This window comes from Drosophila arizonae, chromosome 2 (genome assembly GCF_054131065.1).
Source record: "Drosophila arizonae isolate 15081-1271.41 chromosome 2, UAZ_ARI_1.0, whole genome shotgun sequence".
NCBI lineage: Eukaryota > Metazoa > Arthropoda > Insecta > Diptera > Drosophilidae > Drosophila > Drosophila arizonae.
In genome coordinates, this window is record NC_142922.1 from 23251458 (window position 1) to 23275066 (window position 23609).

The following is a 23609-nucleotide window of genomic DNA, read 5'->3' on the forward strand; positions in this document are numbered from 1 at the left end:
GTGAGAGGCGGACGCAGAGTCAGAGTCGAGGGGCGCGCACAGTAGCGCCTCAAGCGGCAAGAAGCAGAGCCAACAATGGCGGCTAACGGAGAATAATGGGATAACAAAACGCCCTTGACACCCAGTAAAAAGACAGCCAGCCCTCAAAAGTGTACGATAGAAGTAGCCTTATTATTATGAACATTGTGGAATCGGGCTAGTACTAGGGCTAGGGCTCGGGGTCGGGCTCGGGCTTGGGCTCGGGCACGTAGCAAACGGCAGCGGTAACGGTTTCGGTTGCCCTCAGCAGCGGGGGCGCTCGAACAGAAGCGGGCACAAAGGACCCACAAAGTACAAATACAAATCAAACCCTTGAGAGCGCCTCACAACAGCAGCCAAATAATAAACAGAAGCAGTTCCCAGCAGCTAGAATTGCTGCGATTGTGGAACGGAGAGGGGAGCTGGGGGCTGGCGGAGGATGAGAGCAGGCGGAGAGGTGCGCGCGCAGGGAGGCTGAAGCCGTGGCACACGCAGAAGCCATAAGAGAAACGGCAACAGAACTGGAGCAATGGCGCTCTGTAAATATTTGTGCGAGCTGGTGCTGCTAGGGTGAAGGCGAGAGAGAGAGCGAGAGAGAAAGAGAGACGGCGAGCAAGCGAGCACGCGAGCATGAACAAGGGCGACGCAGCGGTAGCAAGAGAGTGAGTGAGTGAATGAGTGTGCTGTGTGCTGTGTGACTGAGTGTATGACTGTGTGTGTGTGCGTGCGCGATAAACGGCCAGTGGCAACGGCATTTGGGGTGTGTCTTGGCTGCGTGCACAGTTCATTGGCTCTCGCTCACACCCGGCGGCTGCTACGGCACTCGCTACTCGCCGGCATGTGCGCGCTCTCTCGCACCCGCGTCGTGGCTGGGCCCGTGGACAGATAAGATACGGAAAGCATCAGGCTAGCCATGTGAATGCGAGGCGTTCGCGTTGCGTGCGAGTTAGTTGGTAAAATCAAATTCCGCTATTCAGTTGCCGTTCGCCCATCAGTCGTCGCCGCTGCTTAACGTTCGTTTGTCGTGACTCTGGCAGCTACTCGCTGAGTGCTCGCCGTACTCGCTGCTGTCGTGTGTTAGTGTTTGTGTGTTAGTGTGTGTGAGTGAGTTCTCGTGTGCGTTTACCGTTTGTTACCGTCGCTGCAAGTTGCAGGCCAACAGGCAAGCTGCTCGACACCCAACCCACCCCCCAGCCCACAGCAACAACTGCCGCTGCCGTCACGCACTCGCTGACTCTGCTTCTGCTGCTGCTACTGCTGCTGCCGCTGCCGCTGCCGCTGCCGTCGCTGCGACATATCCAACAGATACTTTTGCGTGTGCTTTCGAATTCGTTTTCAATTCAGCCACGTCCTGTTACGGGTGCAGACGCGTTGGGTTTCCGTTTTGTGTGTGCTTCCGCCAGCCAATCAAACATTTGAGCTACTTCATATACTTACCCTAATTACGCGCTGGATTAAATTATTAAAACACTAAAGCCGACGCGGATTTAGAATCAACAGCCGAATATACCGACCACAGCCACGACACCGCCTGATTATTTCTCTCTCTGTGTGTGTGTGTGTGTGTGTGTGTGCTAAAAAGCACCGCAATTGCGTTTGGTGTGTGCGTGTGTGTCTACGTATCCGTGTGTACATGTGTATATGTGTGTGCTGTTGTCTGTGAGGCTATAACGGCAACGAGCTGGCATCAAAGTCGCATTAAAAACATATCCATGAGTTACTTAAAATTAATCACTAACATAATCACTGTGATTTTTATTTGAACCTGAGCTGCCGTCTCGCTCACACGCGTGTGCAACAACATCAACATCAACAACAACAACAATAACAAACGATGCCAAATTGTGTGCAAACTATAAAAAGCGCTTTAAATGTTTTAGCTCTCGATTAGCCATCGAGAGTCATCCAAAATATAAACAACGCACAAATCTGTTGCAATCGCAGCAACAACAACCAAAACAACAACAATAGCAACAATAATAATAAAAGCGCAGAGAAATTTTGGTTTCTCATTTATCAATAAATTCCCGACAACTTCTCAAAGATTCCAAAAGATTTATAGCCGACGCAACCCACGCGACAGTTCGTTCCCGTTCATAGGGAATTTTCTTGATTTTCGCGCCAGCCAACTAATGAAATTCAAATGAAAGCAATTTGATTTATTGCAAAGTGCACAACATTTGGCCCACATTCATTCAAGTGCTAAACTCTAAACCAACAAACAAAACAAAGACGAAAGTTCAAACCCAAATCGTAATCGAAACCATATTCGGAGCAGTGGATCATTTCCAGCAGTCAAATTGACGGCGCTAGCAAGTGGATTAACTTGAATTCCTTTCTACATAACGAGAGGTGAGTTATTCTCGAAAAAGTCAACCAATAAGCCAAATATTATAGTTTATGATTGGAGCTTATAAATAGATAAAAGAGATTTTTCGTAGAGAGAGAGATGATGTTTATGTTTATTTAAGATATTTATTGCGGGATTACTTGAATAATTTCATTAAAAATGTATAACATGAAAACTATATATGATTTCGAATTAATTCCATTTAATAATGTAATTCTATTATTATAAAATATATATAATATATTCAGTATTTTTTGAAGAGTCTAGAGATAGAGAAATTCTGCACAGAAATTGTAAACATTGGGGTTCTTCAAACAAATTTTCAATGTGAAGCTTCATAACACTGTTTGATCATTCATAGAGCGGCAAAGGCCCTGACTGCTAGATAAAATAGCAATGCCAAAAGCTCCCGAAAATATACTTAAGTCCTAAAGCTGGTTATAAGAAAACTTGTTGAACTAGAGCTTAGTGAGCTGCACTCTCACGCCAAGCATAAATCAACTCGTAATTGTCAGACAGTGCAACCATAAACTGTCTCACATTCATTCTGTAAGGGGGCCTGGGCACAGAAAATGTGAGCTAAGATGCTAACTGCCATTGACGTCACTTGAACAATTAAATGCGAATTTGTTATTATAATTTCGTTTTGGTTTTTTTTTTTTTTTTTTTTGTCTGTTTGAATTTTGTTTGGTATGGAAAAACCCGAAGTATACAAACAGAGATATTCAAAGAGGGAGCCAAATGTTGAAATTAAATTGAAATACATTTATAAAATTAAATAGAAATGCCCTTGGCAGAGCACAGAATATAGAATCTTGGCACCTACGGCTATAACTATTTGCTATTTGCTCTGCCAGCGACCGATAACAAAACCGGTGCAGAGGGCAGCTGAACCGCTGCCGCATAGAAGCTGCGACAGTCGGCGGTCCCGCGAAGCGAAGAAGCGACCAAAAGTGGGGAGAGCAGCGCCAAAAGCTGCGGCAATAAAGTGGCATAAAATAATTTCGGGCATTCTTTGTCTTAGAAAATCATTATGTAAATAAATTCTCACTTCTGAAATAAAATGACTCGACAAAAAGGCAAATTAAACAAAATATATTCCACAAAAAAGAAGAAAAAGCAAACAGAGTATAATATTTATATGCAGTGCGGCATATAAATATGCCACAAATGATGCCGCACGAATTGACAACAATTTTTCAATGGCCTCATGACAAAATGCAAAACTTTTCATCTCCAGCGACACGTCAAACAAAACAACAAAAACAAATCAAGGCAAAAAAAAAAAAAGAAAACATACGAAAAAAGAAAAAATTAAGGCAAAAATTGCGTGTGGCCATAAATAAGCAAACCGCTGTGGCACATGGCTATATAAATCTGTTTAATGTGAAATTATGTTTATTATTGTTATTAAAACAACCGCAAGGCAATTTAATATTACAGCCACACTAATCCACTGGGGATCAAGTGCAGATCAAGCGGCATTATCAAGTATAAATTTTCAATTTGAGGCAAAACTGAAATCGAAATCGAAAGTGACAAATCAAATTGAAATTTAATAAATTTTTCGAAAAGCAGAAAAGAAAAAAAACATTCAGCATAATTTAAGGCAGGCGCTGACAAATAAATATGACAAATAAATATTTGATTACATTAGATGTCTCCTGTATCTTTTGGATTTACGACTGGAAAGTTAAGAATTCTGTTTAATGTTTCATATATATATTTTTGTATTTTTTATTTCGCTGCTGCCGTATAATTTATGAAATTTTTTACAACTATTTAGTTTATTTTTCTTTCTATTTCTTCTCTTTTTTTTTTCTTTTTTTTTTTTTTTTTTGAATGCTTTTATTTTTGTTATGATTGAGATTAGATAAGAATTTATTGCAACGCGCGCTTTGTTTGGCTTCGTTGATAGCGCACAAATGTGCCAGCCGCGATCAGAATTGAGCGAAACGCGAATCGTGAATCGTGAATCGAGTTTACTTAGCGCCAACTAGTTTACCGGGAATAGTTCCAGTTATTGGCCACAGCTAATTGATTTACGAACATTTCTGTCTATTTTTATACCGCTGTCAGTGATTCGTTGCTGTTTCTTCTTCTTTTTTTTTAAGTTTCATATTTATTTTAAGAGAATTTATTAGGAGCTACATCTGAGTTTATTGCCCACCCGCCCCGGTTGCCAAATTCAACACGGCGTCTGTGCGGCTGCAGCAGTAATAAAAATAAAAGAACCTAAAGCGAAAGAAAAAATTCACAGAAATGTAAATATTGTTACATTGATAAGCAGCAGCTTGTTATCTTTGCAAGCTCTCTGCCGCTCCCGCGCTCCTCTGATAAGAACGTGTAGGTGTAGGAATCTCTGCCGTCCATGTAGTGGCCCGCGTTGTCAACTTAAGTCGCAAACGTCTCGACGAGCGCGGCAGGCGCGGCACCCGCCACTGGGAAACCACAACGATTTACGATTGCCCCAACGCCACATCGCGTGGTCCGCGCCACAGCCAGTCGGTTGGTTACAGGGCACAGCATCGGGAGCGGCGTCGGCGTCGGCGTCGGCATCGGCATCGGCATCGGCAGCTCTAGCCTGAGATGTTGGCGGTGCTGATGTGGTATTAACCCCTTGACGTCTTTGGTGTTAAGTTGCCGTTGCCTGGTGTTTGGGTTAAGCTCACTGTTTGCCTCGATGTGATAAAAAAACAGAAAGCGCTTTGCTACAGCTGCCAGGTAGCCGCAGCCCGAGATACAGGCACAGTTACAGATACAGATACAGATACAGAGGCAGAAGTAGATATAGATACATAAAGATAGAGCTGGAGCGAAAGTAATTGCGATAATGAATACAATTAAAATAAATTGAATGCCAGCCAGCTAACACTTGTTGTATTGTGGTCTTTTGTGATTGCAGCATCGCAGCGCGCTTCGCAGCCGCCGCAGAGCTCAGGAACAGCTGCAATTTGGATCTGCTTTCGCCACAGTTGGAAGATACCGGCCTCAAGACGACGACATTCTTGCAACACTTTAAGGACGTCGTCACGACGAAGTTCAACGGCAGGGATCATCATTTGCCGCCACTGCATCCCGCGCATCCAGCGCACCAGCAGTCCGCGCTGCATCATCATCATCAGCCGCACCAGGCTGTCGCCCAGAGCTTTTCCACCATTTTTCCGACATATTTAGGCATGGACCGCGCCGGCGCCGGCGGCTGTGGTGCTGCTGGTGGCGGCCTGGGCGTCGTCACCAGCTCGGCCACCGCCCTCGGTCCGGGCGGCATTGCGGGCGGCGGTGGTGGCGGTGGCCTTGTCAGCGGTGCGCTCAACGGCCTGGAGGCCATGTCCGCCGAATCGACAGGCCTCTGCCTGCAGGACTTGGTCAGCGCGGGCACCGCCAATGGCGCCGGCTCGGCGGGCTCGGCGGAGAGCGCCACCACCACAAGCACAGCGCTGAGCAGTGGTAGCTCCACTGTAAACGGTGGCGGCAGCAGCGCCTCCGGTGCCGAGCATCTGCACAGCCATCACAGTCTCCACGACTCCAGCTCCTCGGTCAGCATCTCACCCGCCATCTCGAGCCTGATGCCCATCAGCAGTCTCAGTCACTTGCATCACACGGCCGCCGGTCAGGATCTGGTCGGCAGCTATCCGCAGCATCCGCATCATGCCGTTGTGCCGCCGCACACACCGAAGCACGAGCCGCTCGAGAAACTCAGAAGTAAGTACCGAATAGAGGCGATCCCCAACATTTTGCTACAGTTTATGGGGCCAGCTGGGCAGGGCCTCGCACCCAAGTCAATTTCTTAGACAATTTGTTCTTCAATTTATTTGTCGGAAAATTGGGAGACTAGTCAACCGCTTGCTGAGCATCTAACAAATTTACAAGTAATTAATGCGGCCATATTTCACACAGCGTCGCAGTTACGCGGTGCGTATGCGTGATATTCTCGATGAAGCTTCAAATTTATATATAAACATACATATGTCTGTGCATGTATGTGTGGGTGTGCCTGTGTGTGTGGGTGTGTGTGTGTGTGTGCTGCATATTGTTGGTCGCATCTTCAACAAGTGTCAACATTCACATACTCGTATTCATTGCGTATTTTTGCAACTGTCAGCAACAGCTGTCGGCATTTCAATATTCATCCGCTATGGCAATCATTCACGCTCTCAATACTCTTGTACTACATCATTCATGCGATGCTCGTAAATTTCTAAACAATGTGCAAAAATTCCTGCTGGCCACTTGTCGACTATATTCAAACCCCAAACAACCTCTGCCACTGCCACAACCACTGCCAATGTAATTCTGTGACAACATCCACGCCTCATGCATATTCATAATCATTGTGTAATCATTAGCGCATAATCTTCATAAAAGCGTAACAAAGGCTAACGACAACAACAAAATACATGAAAAAATGGGAAATAATACAGAAGAAGAAGAAGAAGAAGAGCTAAACAAATTTCACTTTTGCTGCGCATGTCACGGCTAATTGAGCACCCTTCTGGCGTAGTGCCGAAGGCAACACTGTTCCCATTTCCCATTCGATTTCCCGTTCCCATTTCATTTGTCTGCTCTGTGATGCTGCGAAGTCAGCTCCGAGGGTCGCTCGATGGCTGGAAATTCGATATGTGTATTGTAGTCAAGTGTTTGTTGTTCCGTTTAGGCTAATTGTTATGGGAATTTGGAAGCGGAAAGACATGCAATATGTTGCTTAGGTGAATGCTTGAGATGATCTCTCAATTGCATTGAATAAGTATGAGATTGGGTTTGAGAAGTTTTTAAATGCAATAAATACTAGCTGAATAAGTTTTTTAAATGTAGAATATTAACCTTTAACTAGGTAATACCTTAATCTTAATATTGTAATCTTATAAAATTGATTTAGTTAAGCATAGCGACGTAGCAGATCTGCATTTAAAAGAGAACTCCGATCTACAACTGACTTTCAACTATCAATCCTCAAATTTTTCTAGTTAAAATAATTCCTATATTTACAACAAATCAGAAAATTATGAAATTATATCCAAATCATTTTGAGCATCATATTAGACTTTACTAAATTGGTCTCAATTTTCCTTATTGATTAATTAATTAATTGATACTGATCAATATTGTATTATAAATTTTAGGTTTAAATAAACTAAAACATATATTTTGATCAACATATCTACATCTGCATATATGCATTCCATTTCTTTAATCCAAAACTAGCTCCGAAAGTTTTTCCCTTTCGAATGCAACGAATTTGTTTAAGCATCGCATAAGAATTTGTCTGACTTAGCCGAGAGATTTGTTAGCTGTCCCCTTTGAACCGATGCCCTAAGCACCTGCCTCTGGCGGGTTAACAGCCTCACAAACTTTGCACTCTGCAGCGATCCAGTAGTAAAGTGGGCGGGGCACATGGCGGTTGGCATTGTGGTCGCAGCTGCCTGGCCATTTATTTGCGTGCCAAAACAATTTAACACAAAAATTGTGCGCATTTAAAATATGCACGAGTGCAGTTATCCTTTGACATGCACACCAGGACACACACACACACACACGCACACAGAGAGAGGGAGAGACAGACACAGACAGTTGGAGCTGCAGGTGCGGACGATGTTGGCAGCAAATTTCAGTCTGTTGCTATTGTTGTTGTCGTTATTGTTTACGCTCTTGTTTAAATAATGGTCGGACAACGTGCCCGCTGCCTGCTGGCCCGCTGCACACTGCAATTGCCATTGGATTTTCAATTATTGGCCAATTTAATGGTTGACTCTGCTTGCCGCACCTCTTCTTCTACCACAGCCTCATCCAGCCACCTACACAGACATTTTTTTGAAACTTAAGTTCTATTTGCGCAAGTATTTATATGTGTGTGGAAGCGTTTGTATTTGTTTTGCTTTTATTATTGCAGTTTTTTATGAGCCACATAGACACGCACACACACACACACACACACACACACAGTCAGTCGCACCTTTTGAATTCGTTTTAGTTGCTTGCTTTTCTATATATTTTAAAATATATTTTTATGGCTTCTGTGCGTGTTTTTATTGGAAATTTTGCGCTCAAAGGATTTCAAGTTCACGTACAGTAATTTCAGCCCCAAGTTTTATACACTTTTATTATTGTTGTGTGTATGTTTGTATGCGAGATGCAGCGTGTAAAACAATAAAAAGTTAATGCTTTTTAATACCCCGGACTACAACTCTTTAATGTCGCTGCTGAACGACTGGCAGCTGGCCATGTTTGTCTAGCGAGCTGAATTATGTTGTCAACAGCTGCCAGCGCGAATGCTCAAGAGCTTTCGCTCTGCTATATATCTCTCTACTAACTAGAGCCGATTGCGCTCATTTTTTATGAAACGAGACTCGAATCGCAACATTATCCTGCAATCTGCATCGCTCACTTGCAGCGGCAATTAGACACTTATCTGGTCACAAATATCACAAAAACAAAAAACAAAAAAACAAATTAATGAGCTCTACTTATTTGAGCAGAGCAAAGACAAAGAAAGCACACACAACAAACCAAAATCAGAGCAGTTTACATTTTGGCTGCTATGCAAATAATATAACATTGAACTACACCTTTATTGTTGTTGTTCTTGTTTTTGTCTTTTTGTTTATTATTACGAGTGCGAGTCCGAGTCCGAGTCCTTTGCGTGTTTGCCAAGTTGTAACAGAAACAGAAACAGAAACAGATACACGCATAGATATGGCAGAGCTAGTATTTGCCTACGACAATGTTTGCCGTTTGTAGCCCTTGATAAAATATGAAATTGCCGGCTGTATCTAAGTGTAGCTCTAGCTATACTTCTATCTGTATCTGTATGACTGCGTATATCTGTATCTGTATCACCTAACTGTGGCTCAGAGTGCGAGAATTTTCTGCTCGACTTTTCTGATGAAATCTTGTTATCTAATGTGCCTGCTGTTCATATATGTATGTATATTGTAGCATACATGCACACATACAGACATACATCTGTGTGGCATTTCACTTAAGTCGGTGTTGTTGTTTTAATGGTTGTTTATTTGGCCAGTGCCTGGCATAAAGTGTTAATGGCACGTGCAGCTCCAGATTCGGCGTTGCGCCTATAAACATAGGCAAGCCGTCTCAGAATTTACTCTAGGCTTAGATAAATTGCAGATGAAATAGAAGTCTTTAATGTGAAAGTGATTCAAGGAGTAGATTTAAGTCTTTACAGATATATGATACTCAGAAGGAAAATATAAGCTGGGAAAGTATACAAAATAAATCTATAAGTAGAGATGGAAATTGTTCAATGTAGAGTAGGATATCAGAACAGTAAAATGTGTTTTCAAACATAGCCGAAAATCAGTCTACAGAGAGAAATATTAAAAGATGAGATCTCTTTATAGACAAATATTAAAATATGAAATATTATATCAAAAAGTCGTAGTATAACTTTAGAGTAATGTTAAAGATATTCTAAGGAACCATATTTGTCACCTAGCTACCCATGAAGTTCATGGCTTCATTTATAAAGAGCCCAATAATGGAGCTAAACTGAAATGTCTGCGAGTGCGACAGAGCTCATATGCGACGCGGCTACAGATACAGATACATAACCTCAGTTTGCTCAAGGATGTGCGGCCTGTGCGGCCTGTGCGGCCTGTGCGGCTACTTTAAATTCAACGTGTGGCATGTGGCATGTGGCATGTCTCAAAATTTCTTTATGAATATAAATACGTTTTATCGATTTTTTTACTCGCCAGCCATTTTGTAATTTGTATCTTTAAGGATGTGGCTGCTGCTGCTGTTATGCTGGCACTTTAAGCAATTTTCATCATCAGTGCATTTTCTCGGGCAAATCTCTGGAAAATTGCGCACATATGTCAGAGAACTCAATTGGCAAGGCAAAAACAAAGATCGCTGTGCAATTGCCAAGCAAACACCCCATAAATTGTGGACGACCGCACCAATGATAATCACCCATTGGTGACGCCCACTTCTAGTTTTTGCGCCAGCTCCAGCTGGAGTGCTGCGAGCTGTAAGGGCAGGGCAAAAACTGCCCATATATCAATCCTGGTGCACAGACCTAGACATGTGGCTGCTCTGTCTTACTCTCTGTCTCTTTTTCTTTCTCTCTCTCTCCCTCTCTCGCTCTCTCTCTTTGTCAGATGGCACTGATTTCGTTTATATAAATTATAATGTCATTATGGCAACGAAGCAACTCCCCCACTTGGCTTGACTGTGTCCGCCCCCCTCCTGCAGCTCCGGCGATAGCCACAACTCGACCACGACCGCAATTACGGCGCAGCTCACTGGAAAACTTCGCTGCGAAAGTTTGGGTTACGATTACGGGTTCTCTTTGGTACTCCACAGCCGCCTCTTTCTCATTATCCGTATCGTGCAATTTCGTAAAAATGTCGCATTAGAGATTATCTGAGGCAACAAACTTGCACGGACTGGCCAGGCGATGCTCAGACTTCTGGCTGGGCAACGGGCAACCGGTCGAGCAGATGGGCAGCTGGGCAAATGACCCAACGGCATCAACGGGAGCCAAAATTTGAGCTGACAGTCGAGAAAATTACGGAAAAGGCATTGCAGTGGAAAACTACAACGGAACTCGAGGCCAGCGTAGTGAAGCAGAGCAACGACAGTTGCTATTGGGGTCTGCATGTCTTATCCATATCTGCAGGACGTCGGCTAATGAGCTCGCCGGACTGCCCGACTGCCCAACTGCCTGACTGCCTGACTAGCTGGCTGGTTTTGGCTGGCATGTCTGGCCGGGATTCGTTGGGCTTGGACTTTGGGGCCATGTCAATGTTATTGCAGTGATTTTTATGTGTGTGTGCGCTCCAGCCAAGTCCGGCCAAGCTCATTATATGGCCATAACATACGTCCTTTCCGTCGCACGACCCACGTACGGCCATTGTCATTGTCTGGCTTGCACAAAAGCAACTATAAAGGATTAACTTTGTGGATTGTTGTGATACATCCGTGCTTGGCTTGAGGCTCGTATAGAAATTAAGTTTTACCCCTCGAACTTAATTTTTACAGCATTTTCGGCTAATTTCAAATGGGGTACTCTCACTCATTTCGATCTCAGTGACATCTCGGCACACAGAAGACAATATGAACATATGGCCCACAAGAACCTGTCGCATATTAACACTTTCTGTTTGCGCCGAGCAAATGTAGCGTGAAATTGGAAAATTATATAGATATATATTTATATATATGCGTATGTTTATATCTGGTGTATTTATGTGGCGAGCAACCGCAGCGTTTAACCCTTTTCTAACCTCCCCGCTGCCGAGTGGTTTAATTTTGGGAGAACAATGAAAGCAACTAACTTGTCAAAACAGAAGCAGAAGCAGCAGCAAACAGTAGGAAAAAAGGGTCCAACGCTCTGACCAAAGGATTCCAATTCCGATTACTGCTTTGAGCTGAATCTGTGTCTGCTATAACTGCATGTGTGTGCGTGTGTGTATGTGTTTGCTTGCGCATCCCAATTCAACTGTCACATTAATCGTTTGTTTTTGGTCACAAAATGCTACAAGTAAACGTTGGCATTTTTCTTCCTCTTTTTTTAGTTTTGTTGGGTTGTGCTTCGTGTCAAAGGACGCGCTCTCGGGGCGTACGTTTTGTCCAGCTTCCCATATATAGAAATGTATACGGCCAGGCCAGGGCTGGTTGCCTTTTGTGTGCACGATTGTTTGTTTGTTTTGGTCTTGGTTTGGGTCCTCCGCATCCTGCGCCTGGGTTGTGACAGTGCTCGGGCAGGATAATTTATAGCTGCCTGGCTCTCTCTGGCGACGGCTGCCGTGCCTTGCCTTGCCTTGCCTTGCCGTGTCGTGTGTCAAAGTTTTTGTGGAAACGGGTGTGTGGAAAATGTTTATGAATGAATGCGACAAATGGCCAAATGTGCAGGATATAAAAATCAAAATCATTGCTTGGGCAAACATTTATTTCTCGTTTTTCTGCACGATCATATTTACAGCATGATTAATAGTTGCTCCCTCTGCTAGGGGTGTGTATTGACTTTTGTATTGCTATTATTTTTAGGGCTTGGCTCACCAATTCGCTCATTTGTTTGCTTAAAAGCCTCTGCAAAATGGCCGACAATAATAATATGGCTAAAGACACTGACACTGACGCTGACGGTGAGGCTGAGGCTGAGGCTGAGAGTTTGGCTGACACTTGTTGTCACAGCGCACTGTTGACATGGCTAAAATGTTCAGGCAACGCCCACCAGACAGACACACTTGCTTAGCCATTCGTATTGACACTTGGCACTCACACATGCCGCGAACCTTGAAAAACATTGTAAAACTCTCGCAACAACTGCGCCAACAAAATGTCAACGCCAACTGACAGACGACAACTATTTCCATTTGAGATGAAAAGACAGAATATAAAAAATCCAAATTCAAATTAGTCGGAAAATTAGGAAAATTTGTACAAAATATTTAAACAAATAAAAATCGCTGCGGTACGTGCTTTTCTCTGCGTTTTTTAGAGCGCATCGTTAAGAAAATATTTTTATATTTCCCATCCAATGGAGAGGCTAGGGGGCGTACGGCACAGATGACGTTGGCGACCCATTTCACGGCACATGCTCAGGTTGAAATCGGGCACAACAAGAACAAGAACCAAGCACCAAGCAGAAGAACAACAACACTACAGCAGCGGCTATTAAGAAGCATTTCGGTATTTAAGGGGCGATCGGATCATTAAAAAACTTGCTCAAAAAAAAAAATGACGACTGCATATGATACAGACATTGAGTAATCAGGAAATATATAGTTCCGAAATAAATATATACATACATATACTTCAGTCTATGAGATTTTTATATTTAGCAGTCTGTGAACTTGAGACTGTATAATATTTAAAAACCAGTCTTAAAATTGAAGAGATTGTGTTGTAATAGATATTTCATATAAAGAGTTCGAAATATTCGTTCGTTATTTAAAAGTCTATGATAAAATTAATTTGCGTTTGCAGATCTTAATTCTCAAAGTCATACTGAATGTTTTGATTTAAGTAAGACAGTAATCCCTCTATTATTCATTATAAAATATAGCGAATAATACAAATAATCTGCTTATCACTGCATCCTCGCAAGGGAATACAACTCAAATCCCTGCTATGATTTGCTAAAAATATAAATTAATTGAAAGACAAACTCATTATGGATAACTGAATGTCTACCCTATAGTGTGCCTTTGTTAAGAGCATAAATTAAAGAAAATACCAAGTAATTAATTGAGCTGCACACACTTGCCGAATACAGAGATAGAGATAGAGAGAGAGAGAGAGAGTAGAGGTTGCCTTTAGGATCCGAAACATTAATGTTACCCCCAAGTGCCCTCCGGATCTCACACCAGCATCGAGCTAATTGTTTCACAAAAATGTCGCAGCGGGTGTTTGCAGTCAGGCAGCCTGGCAGCCTAGCAGCCTAGCAGCCTGGCAGGCACTTTAAAAACCACATAAAACTGACAACATGTGAAAAGGCCATAAATTAGGCAACGAGCTGCCGAAGGAAGTCCATAAGATTTAGTTGGCGATGGCCAGGAAGTCGGGACCTCTGCCATATGGGCACACACCTCAAGGTGCGCAGACCCCAAAAACCGAATATCAATTGTCTGGCCATAAATCTGCATTCGAGGGAAGATGTCAAAGGCTGACTAATTAATATGAAATTCAGCGTGACTAACTGCAATAATTGCAGCAATTATGTATTATAGGGTAGCCCAGCGCACGGCTCATTTGAGTTCGATTTATGAAGCAAGACTCGCCTTAATAGCTTTATCCCGCTCTTATGCAAGCATATATAAGGGGCAAAGGAGGCCCTGTGGCCTTAAGTTTTCATAATGCTCGCTCCTTGGAGCAATTAACTAGCGCACAAAGTCCTGGCTCTCAGCTGAGAAGACCAGACACTCGTGCACTTAATCGAGCTAACCAAAAGCCCATTTAAAACTGTTCCTCTGCCGGCGGGGCCATAAATCCGTTTATGGCTCTTTCAGGAGGCGCATCTTGTGCGTAACACTATTCCCTTGAATACCTTTAAAACGTTATGTTAAAACATTAATTTTTTGTATATTTCTGTGCCCTTTGCTGGTTTATTCTTTTCAGTTTGGGCCGAAACCGGTGATTTTCGTGATAGTCATAGCTCCATGACCGCCGTAGCAAATAGTTTGGATAGCACACACCTAACTAACTTTCAAACTTCGTCATCGTCAAGCCTAACGAATCGAAGTCGGGATCGCAAAGATGGTAAGTAGACAGCAATTGATTAAGACAATCCATGAGATATGAGCTGTTTTATGAGCTTATATAAGCATTTTGACAATCTTACGCTCTCAACTAAACCTTAGCTAGAGCACTTGGACTCTGAACTTTTAAATAGCTACTATTTGAAAGATTAGTCAGATTATCAATTTAAACTGAGATCACTAAAATTAGATTTGGTGAGCAATCTCTCGTGCTAATCGTATGACTACTACCCGTAGCACTGTGGAATGACTGCGCCGAGTGACTGGTTATTGATTTTATACGTGCGAGTGTTAATCGATAAGAAACATAATTTATAATAATTTTCAAAAGCATGGCCAATGGGTGGCACGTTATAATTGTGATTGGGGTTGTGGCTATGAGCAGTGGCAGTGACAGAGGCAGAGGGAGGGTGTACTGGTTGACTGGGTTGAGTTGAGTCTTGGCCTTTGTCGGCGAAAATTTACTCACTCGCGTCCGTTTAGTTTTCGATTAGACTGCATTGATTTGCGACTCGATGACGACGTTGTCGAGCCACCGAAACTGATATGTCATATGGGCAGTCATTTAGTTTATTTGCTTAAGTTTCGGTGTTCGGCAGCGACAACGACAACGAATACGACAACAACAACAATAGCGACAATAGCGACAACAAAGGGAGAGCAAACCGCCATGATCGATGACATGCGCGGAACACACATTAACGGGTTGTAAATCTGGTAGCAGCCCAAAACTAGGCTAGCTTTGCCGGCGGCCCCCGTTTGAAGTGCCTGGCGCACGGCGCGGAAGTGGGGGTGGGCTGTGAAGTGGGAGCTGGAGTTGGAGTTGGACTTGGAGTTTGAGTTGGTATTGGAGGGGTGGGCTCAATTGGGGGCTTGGCGTCACTTAAAGGTTGCTTGACTTCCAGATTCTAGATATACCATAAAAAGAGGTTATTCATGCAGATATTTTGATTACAGGCAATCGCAGCGTCAATGAGACCACAATTAAAACGGAGAACATATCAAATTCTGGACACGATGAGCCGATGACAACCAGCGCCGATGAGCCAAAGAACGATAAGAAGAACAAACGGCAGCGACGACAGCGCACGCACTTCACCTCCCAGCAGCTGCAGGAGCTGGAGCATACGTTCAGCCGTAATCGCTATCCGGATATGTCGACGCGCGAGGAGATCGCCATGTGGACCAATCTAACCGAGGCCAGAGTTCGGGTGAGTAATTCAATTCCCATTTCATATTAATTGCACAATCAAAGCCGCAAATTGTAAACAACAATTGTGTGTGTGTCTGTATGTGTGTGCAGGAGTGCATATGCGCATGTGTGTGTGTGTATGTGTGTGTGCATTGTGCAATTATGCGGCAATTACTGCGGCGGCAACGGCGACTGAGCCAAAATGACCGCAATGCAACCGCAGCACGTAGCTGCCACCAATACGAATGCACACAGCAGCAGCACAAACAAAATGCCAGCGCCAACTCGTAAATATGCTCCTGCCCCAACACACACACACACACATGGACACGCTCTCTCTCTCTCTCTCTTGCCGTTTGAATTCGCGCGGCTTAAACGCTCACGGGCCAAAAAAGCCGTCGCCATTTTGCGCTCCGCTGCTGCAGTAAATTTATGTTGCATCCACAGTCAAGTGGGTTGGGTGGTGTGCTGTTTTGGGCTTAGCCATTTCAGTGCCACAGTGGGCAGTGGGCAGTGGCCGTGGCGCAAAGTTGCCATAAATTGCCGCCTCGATTGCGGCTAAAACTTTGGCGCAGTTTGCAACAGCCGCCGCAGTCGAAACGGGGCAATATTTTTATGGCCCGCTCGCTGTGTAAACTGGGCCGAGAACGCGTGGCTTATCAAAATGCCACCGCCGCTATTTGAACATGCCACGCCAATAGCCCAACAGCTATTGACAGCCTCAAGCATTTGTATGACCAAAGCAACTCAAGATAGTCACTGCAGGCAGCCGAGTCAGAGAGAGGGGAGAGAGAGAGGAAGAAAGCAACTGGGAGTTGATTGTAGAAAGCAACACACGCACAACAGTTGTAATTGTTTGTAAACGATAGTTGGTAAACAATCGGAGGAGTTGTATGCACATAAGTGGCGCCAAGCGGCAAATATGCGTAGCCAACACATATGTATATAGCCGGCCGATAACTACATTATATCTATATAGATATCAATTCGCTGTGCCAGTCTGTCATTTAGTCAGTCAGGCAAGACAGCGACTGCGACAGCGACACGACAGAGATACACTTTAGATATGATTATGGGGACAGCGCCTCGACTTGCCCCGGATTGATCGATCACGCTGATGATCATCATCATCGGCTGTATTGATGGGCGTTGGCGACACAACGCCAATGGGTAACTTTTCATACATTTATGAAATGCAATTAGCTGACATATATAAAACACATCTGGCAGCTACAGAATGAGTACAAATACTGTTGACAAATTGCTGGCACCAATAGAGCAAATTATATTTCATGGTTTTTCTATGCAAATTTCCATGCTACTATTGGGCATATGTCTGAAATTCGGTCTAGCACAGCACTTGAGCGGGGCCACTATAAAGAAATTAGCTGCGGCGGCCCGGAAACAAGTGTCTGACACCAGGAAGGGCAGCCCTGCCCAGCTGGAGTCGGGAAATTATGTCAATCTAAACATGTGTTGCGCTCAATGCATAAAATATTGATACAGTTTGTTTTATGGTCCATTATATGATGACAAAAGGTTTGCTGATGGCAAAGGGGTTGGGGGCAACTGCAACCCTCCCAGCAGCCAGCAGCCAACACCCCACACCCCAACCACGCGATAAAATGCAAAACAATGCGAGGCAATTTGTCAGCAGCTTTGGATGAGTTTCTGTGTGGCAGCGAGACAGCGAGGGTTGTTTAATGAATTAGAAACCGCATGAGAATTAATGATCATGATCGTGCTGCTGTCTCTGCAAGGGCAGGAGTACGAGGGGCCGGGCGGGGGGTTGGTAAAAGGCAAAATAACATTTGACTGCAATAATAGCGTAGGCAATAAAATTTATCAAATATACAAAAGGATTACAGCTCGCTCGACGCGCATACATATACCTATATATGTATAAATCTGGGTGGGTTTAAAATTGTCAAAAAAAAAAAAAAGAGAAACAGAAAAGAGAAAAGTGGAAAAGAGCAGCAGCGTCTGGGCAAACAAAGCAGTCGCTGCGACTGAGCTGAGCTAGGCAGGAAATGTGGCTGCTTCTTGGACGGACATCCCTGATAGCTACTAATCTGAGGATTTACATGCGCCGGCAATTATGGCAATATGTTCGCTTGTCTGCCGGAGGTTGACTTTTTCTATTTTTTAAAGCATTACTGAAACACAAATGCATTTCATTCAATTAAAAGTTGCAACAGACTCGCGCAAGCATTTGTTGAGCACCGAATGGGGCAGAGTGGAAAAATTGTAATTGAAATCGCAGCACGAACTGCTCCCTTTTTTATTATGGTCAGGTGTTGGCAATGGCCTGGAAACAAACAAACATTTGGCTGTCTATAGAAAAGCCATTGCAGTGGCGGCATAAAAAGAAATGGCCATAAAGGTGCCACAATATGGGCAGTTAAGAGCTCGAATGGGAACAAAACAGAATTGAGTTCTAATTGATTCTGGGAAAACAACTTTGTATTTTTAATATTAAAAATTGAACTAAAATTAAACTCAAACTCTTCATTAATCAAATCCACAATCGTATCAACAGGCTGTAAAAAAAGCTGTATATAAAAAAGAAAAAAAAACTTGATTAGTTAAGTCGAAGAGGAACTCATAATCCGAAGCTCTTTACACTTTAAGCATATTTAGGCTGCGGGGATTACAAAGCTTTAGAAATTCAAAAGACTATCTTGATAAAGCTGTTAACTCTTTATTCGTATTTAAACATCGCTTTTATCATTTTATCTTGATTTAATTTTATCTAGAGAGCTGCTTAATAATTATCTGCTGAGAGGCTAGCTCTCATAAGCAAGCAATCAACGGCGTTACGCCCTTTGGGTCTCGTAATGCTTATCAATATTGCTTGCAATCAAAATGTTCACTTCAATTTCAATTTCATGCTGTCCAAGCGCTGCCCCGTTAGTATGAGGGCCCACTTGGACGACAAAGGCAACGGCAAAGGCGATGGCAACGGCGATGGCAATGCCGGCACCAACAACAAGAATTAAGCAAATAAAAAACGTATTTAGCTGCAATTTGTGGCCATCAATCAAAATGGCAGCTCTTCACTCAAAGAAAAGACCCCTAGCTAAAAAAAAAGGCCACCTCAGTTCCATAACTTTTGCCACATGGTCACATTGGCAGTGCGAGCGTACCAAAAAAAAAGAATGAAACAGACTGTCTACTTTTTGTTTTTTAACAACTTTACCTGATGAAGCGCAGCGCTACACATAGGAGAGATGCTGAGCGGGGCAGGGGAGCGCAGCGGTAGGAGGTGTCATTGATGCTTTCATCAAAACCAATTAGGATTTTCTGCTTGAGTCAGCGGGCGCTGGATGCTGGCTGAAGTGCCTGCCCGTTGAGTGGAAAATTGCGCTGGTTTTTCACACACACACACACAAACGCATATTTTTTGTTACTTTTTTTCGTAGTCTCTCTCTGCAGTCACATCAATTTGCCATCATGCAAACGTTGGCATTTTTTTTACTTATTGGCCCAAACTTCAACAACTTGCTAAATGATACGTGAAAATGACAGTTGACGAGATCGATGACGTTAGTTTTGCCATCATCATGATGCCGATGCTGCTGATGATGATGATGAGGCTGCAGCAACTGAGCAATGTACCTTGACAAATTGACACATTGCCCTGGCTGGCGGAGGGGGGGATATTGAAATTGGCCCGCCTGTGATTTATGCGCCGGCCAAAGGTTGCATGCAGCTTGAAGCTGCCTTTCTCACGCTGCCAAACTTTTTAGTTACAGCTCTATTTGGCTTGGCTCATGCGTTTTCAATTAACTAGCGCAACTAATTCGATTAGGGCAATTGCCGAGCAAATAAATGCGCATTAAATTGGCTCGTGGCAAACTCTTTGTTCCCACAAAACAAACAACCAACCTTGCAGCATGCGACATGCTTGCTGCATGCTTCATGCTGTATTCTGTATGCTGCGTGCTGCGTGCTCCATGTTGGCATCGTTTAGGCCCAGTTTTTGCATACGAGCTGCGCGTGGCCACAGTTAGCTACGCAATCGGCAGGCCATAAATTTGCAACCCCGTTGATTTAAGTACAAGTGTGGCAAGGCGGCAACAAGCGGCAAATGCGTTGCATGAAATGCGCAAAGGCTGCAGCTGGTTTAATTACCTGAACCACTACCATTTGCCATTTGCCATTTGCCATTGCCCATGGCTGACTGGTGGGAAAACTTAAAGCGCAATTTGTTGGCCGGGCCAAGCGAGTCTTTAAGAAGAGAAAAGAAAACAGAAATCTCATCAGAAATGCTGGCAACGTCTGCACAGCGCGCTCTGTGCCTCTGTCATTTGCTGTATCTGTATCCGTATCAGTATCTCTGTATATATATTCCCATATATACGTATCTGTATCTGTGGCTGAGTATCTCAGTATCTGTGTGCGCTGCGCAAACTTCAGCAATAAATTACAAAGTTGCCATTTTGTTTTTTATCTACTTGCTTTGCGCTTTGCGCTTTTGCTTTTGTTTCTTTTCTTTTTTGTGTCGTTTTGCTTTTGCTTTGTGTACTTTTTGTTTGCAAAATAATTTTGATTTATTTTTCGTGCGCCGCGCTCCCCACAGCCGACACACAACCCTCTGGCACAGCTCGAATGCTGTATGCTGTGTCTTTTTTTTGCCGTTGCTGTTGTTGTTGTTGGGGGTGGCACGACGAGTTTATTTATATAAAGCTCTCCATTAAAAAGGAAAGGCAGCACAAAGACAGCCACAGCGCAGCAGAGAAACACCAGCTAGCAGAATGGCAGCAGTATTTATGTATATTTGTATTTATAATTACTGCACATGCGTATTACGCAGCGCCCTTTGGGTTGTGAGGGGTTAGGGATGAAGATGGAGATGGAGATGGAGAATGGGAGCTGATTTCGGCGGGGGCTGCATTTTGGGGGAGTTTTCCACACACACACACACTCACACACACACAGTCAGCATACAGACGGATACATAAATTTTCAAGTTGGCGGCATTGTTATAAATTATGCGGCACGAAGGCGCAATAAAAGAAAATGGCTGCCGTTGGCAGTGGCAGTGGCAGTGGCAGAAGCTTTTAAAACTTTAACCAACTTGCTAACAAAGTGCTGCACGTCTGTCTCTAAACTCGAGCTCATTGTTTGCTTTCCTTTGCTCTCCATTCCAGGTGTGGTTCAAGAACCGACGGGCCAAGTGGCGCAAGCGCGAGCGGAATGCAATGAACGCGGCTGTGGCGGCGGCTGACTTCAAGTCGGGCTTTGGCACACAGTTCATGCAGCCGTTTGCCGACGATTCGCTGTATACGTCGTATCCGTACAACAACTGGACCAAGGTGCCATCGCCGCTGGGCACCAAGCCGTTCCCCTGGCCGGTCAATCCGCTCGGCTCGATGGTGACCAGCAATCATCACCAGAACTCGGTCAACTGCTTCAATACGGGCGCCAGCGGCGTGGCCGTGAGCATGAACAATTCAATGCTCCCTGGCTCCATGGGCTCCACGCTGACCAACACAAATGTGGGCGTGGGCGCTGCGCCCTGTCCGTATACCACACCCGCCAATCCGTATATGTATCGCGCCGCCGCCGAGCCCTGCATGAGCAGCAGCATGTCCTCGAGCATTGCCACATTGCGGCTGAAGGCGAAGCAGCATGCCACCGGCTTCAGCAGCCCCTATTCGGCGCCATCGCCAGTGTCGCGCTCCAACTCCGCCGGACTGTCCGCCTGCCAGTATGGCGTGACCGATGTTGTCTGAGAAAACGCACTCGGTGCTCTGCTTAATCAGCACCAGCACCACTTGCAGCACTTCTCCGGCCAGCACAATGGCAATGCCATGCAGCAGCATTTGTCCAACAACAACAACAACAACCATATGTTGCACGGCCACAATAGCAACAACAACAACAACGGCCTACTGCTGGATCACAGCGACTTGGGTCTGGGCGGAGGGGGCGGAGGCGGAGGCGGCGCTGATGACGGGAGCACAGTGACCCACAACGATGACAACAACAAATCGCCATTGGACGCCAATGGGTTAATGTCAGCGGCCGCGAATGCCGGTGGCGCCTCCAGTGGCAATGACAACGGCGACGATGTCGACGAGGATGTCATTGATTGAGCGATTGCTAAGTATATATAAACAAATGAAATGATAGCTATATATATATTTTATATATATATATAGTTATATGAAATATTTAAATCAACGTACTTATAACATAAATAATAAACGATTTGTTATTGTAAACCAGCAAAAGCCCAAAAAAAATATTAAAAATGTTAGCATTAAGTGTATTTAATTAAATTTTAGATGAAAAAAAAAATAGCGCAAAAGCAGCATGAGCAAATGAAACACAACTTTTTTGAAGAACAATAATTACATTTATAAAACAAGTAAAAATAATAATACAAACAACAACAACAAAAACCCACAGACGCAGAAAAAATGGGATGGGCCGAGTTTTTGTGGAGTTTTAATTAGTGGGTATTAAGCGGCAGTCGGAAAGGCAGAAAAATTAATTACAAATTGATAAATGTGTTTTATGTTTTGCGTTTCTGCATTGAGATTAAATGCCAATTATGTTCATTTAAATGAAAAAAAATAAATAAATAAAGTAAAAAAAAACCAAACGTCTATGTAGAATATTAAGTGTTTTGTACATATAAAGCAAATATCTAGCTATAGGCAGCAAGCTGTATTTATAAGAAGTAGTTCGCTCTTAACTAATGAACTAACTAGCTAACTATTAACTAAATAGCAAAAGTTCAAGTTATCTGCAAAAACTTTTGACACACAACCAATAAGTCTTTGCCCACTGTGCAACAGCTAAAAAAAAAAAAAAAAAAAAAAAAAAAAAAAAACAGATTTAAATAAATAACAAAAAAAAAAAACTATGCCAATATATGAACAAATACTTTGTTTTGGCAGCACATATACCAAATATTTAAAAGTTTATATATATATATGTAATGAAGCGTATCAAGATCAAGTCAAAAATGTATTGTAAACAAACTATATCAAAAGTCGTAGCAGTTTTTAAGGAGTTGTCTAGTCGTATAAACATCCAGATATAGATCACAAAAAAAAAATAAATAAAAAATAGAACAAAATAAAAAAAAAAAACATACAAAAAAAAAACAAAATCAACAATATAAATAAATATAAATATACTTAATAATTGTACACTTAACATTACTAGTTATAGAAATTAAATCAAAGCAAAAGGAAAACAAAAAACGAACAATAAAAATTATGGAAAACAAATAGAATCAATAATTTTATTTATAAATAACAAATGAGTTTTCGAGAATTTCAAATTAAAAAATCAAATTGTAATTTATGCACAGAGCCTGAATGTGGCCTAAAATCCAATATGGGCATCCATTCGGTTGGACCCTGGAGACTTGGCCTTGCGGTTGGCAAGTGTTTAATTTAGCAGGAAGGTGGTCGGACCTGGACCATCCATCAATTTATTCATTACAATGAAATTATGTCGAATTTATATGCACCCCACCGGCCAGCCCACCGAGCGCTGAATGACAAACGCGAGCCCCCGACCACCCCGGCGGTGTCGACCACCGTCGTTCGCCTTTTTCTGGTGGTGCGCGGGGTGGCTGAAAATCACCGCACAATAAAAATAATAATAAAAGGACATGCTAGGGCTGCTCTTATTGTTGTTGGTGTTGTCCTATGCAAAATGCCCAAATGGCATTGTCAGCCATGGGGGGTTGGCGTAGCCGCCCCTTGGCCCCGGGTTGAGGGTGGCCATCAAATTTGAATTTCATATGCTGGCTGCCGGCTCACTTGCCACTGATTGAAGGCAGGCTAATAAAGTAACA

The 23609-nt window shown here is 43.4% G+C and overlaps 1 protein-coding gene across 1 annotated transcript; it reads left to right on the forward strand.

Moving 5' to 3' along the window:
- The first annotated feature begins 955 nt into the window (after positions 1–955).
- Positions 956–22913, forward strand: Ptx1 (pituitary homeobox homolog Ptx1). The gene is made up of 5 exons (XM_018000429.2): positions 956–2370; positions 5274–6073; positions 14456–14596; positions 15553–15806; positions 20941–22913. Exons 2-5 carry the CDS (start codon positions 5548–5550, stop codon positions 21523–21525), a joined length of 1506 nt encoding a protein of 501 aa, XP_017855918.1. The 5' UTR covers positions 956–2370; positions 5274–5547; the 3' UTR covers positions 21526–22913.
- Positions 22914–23609: the final 696 nt, after the last annotated feature.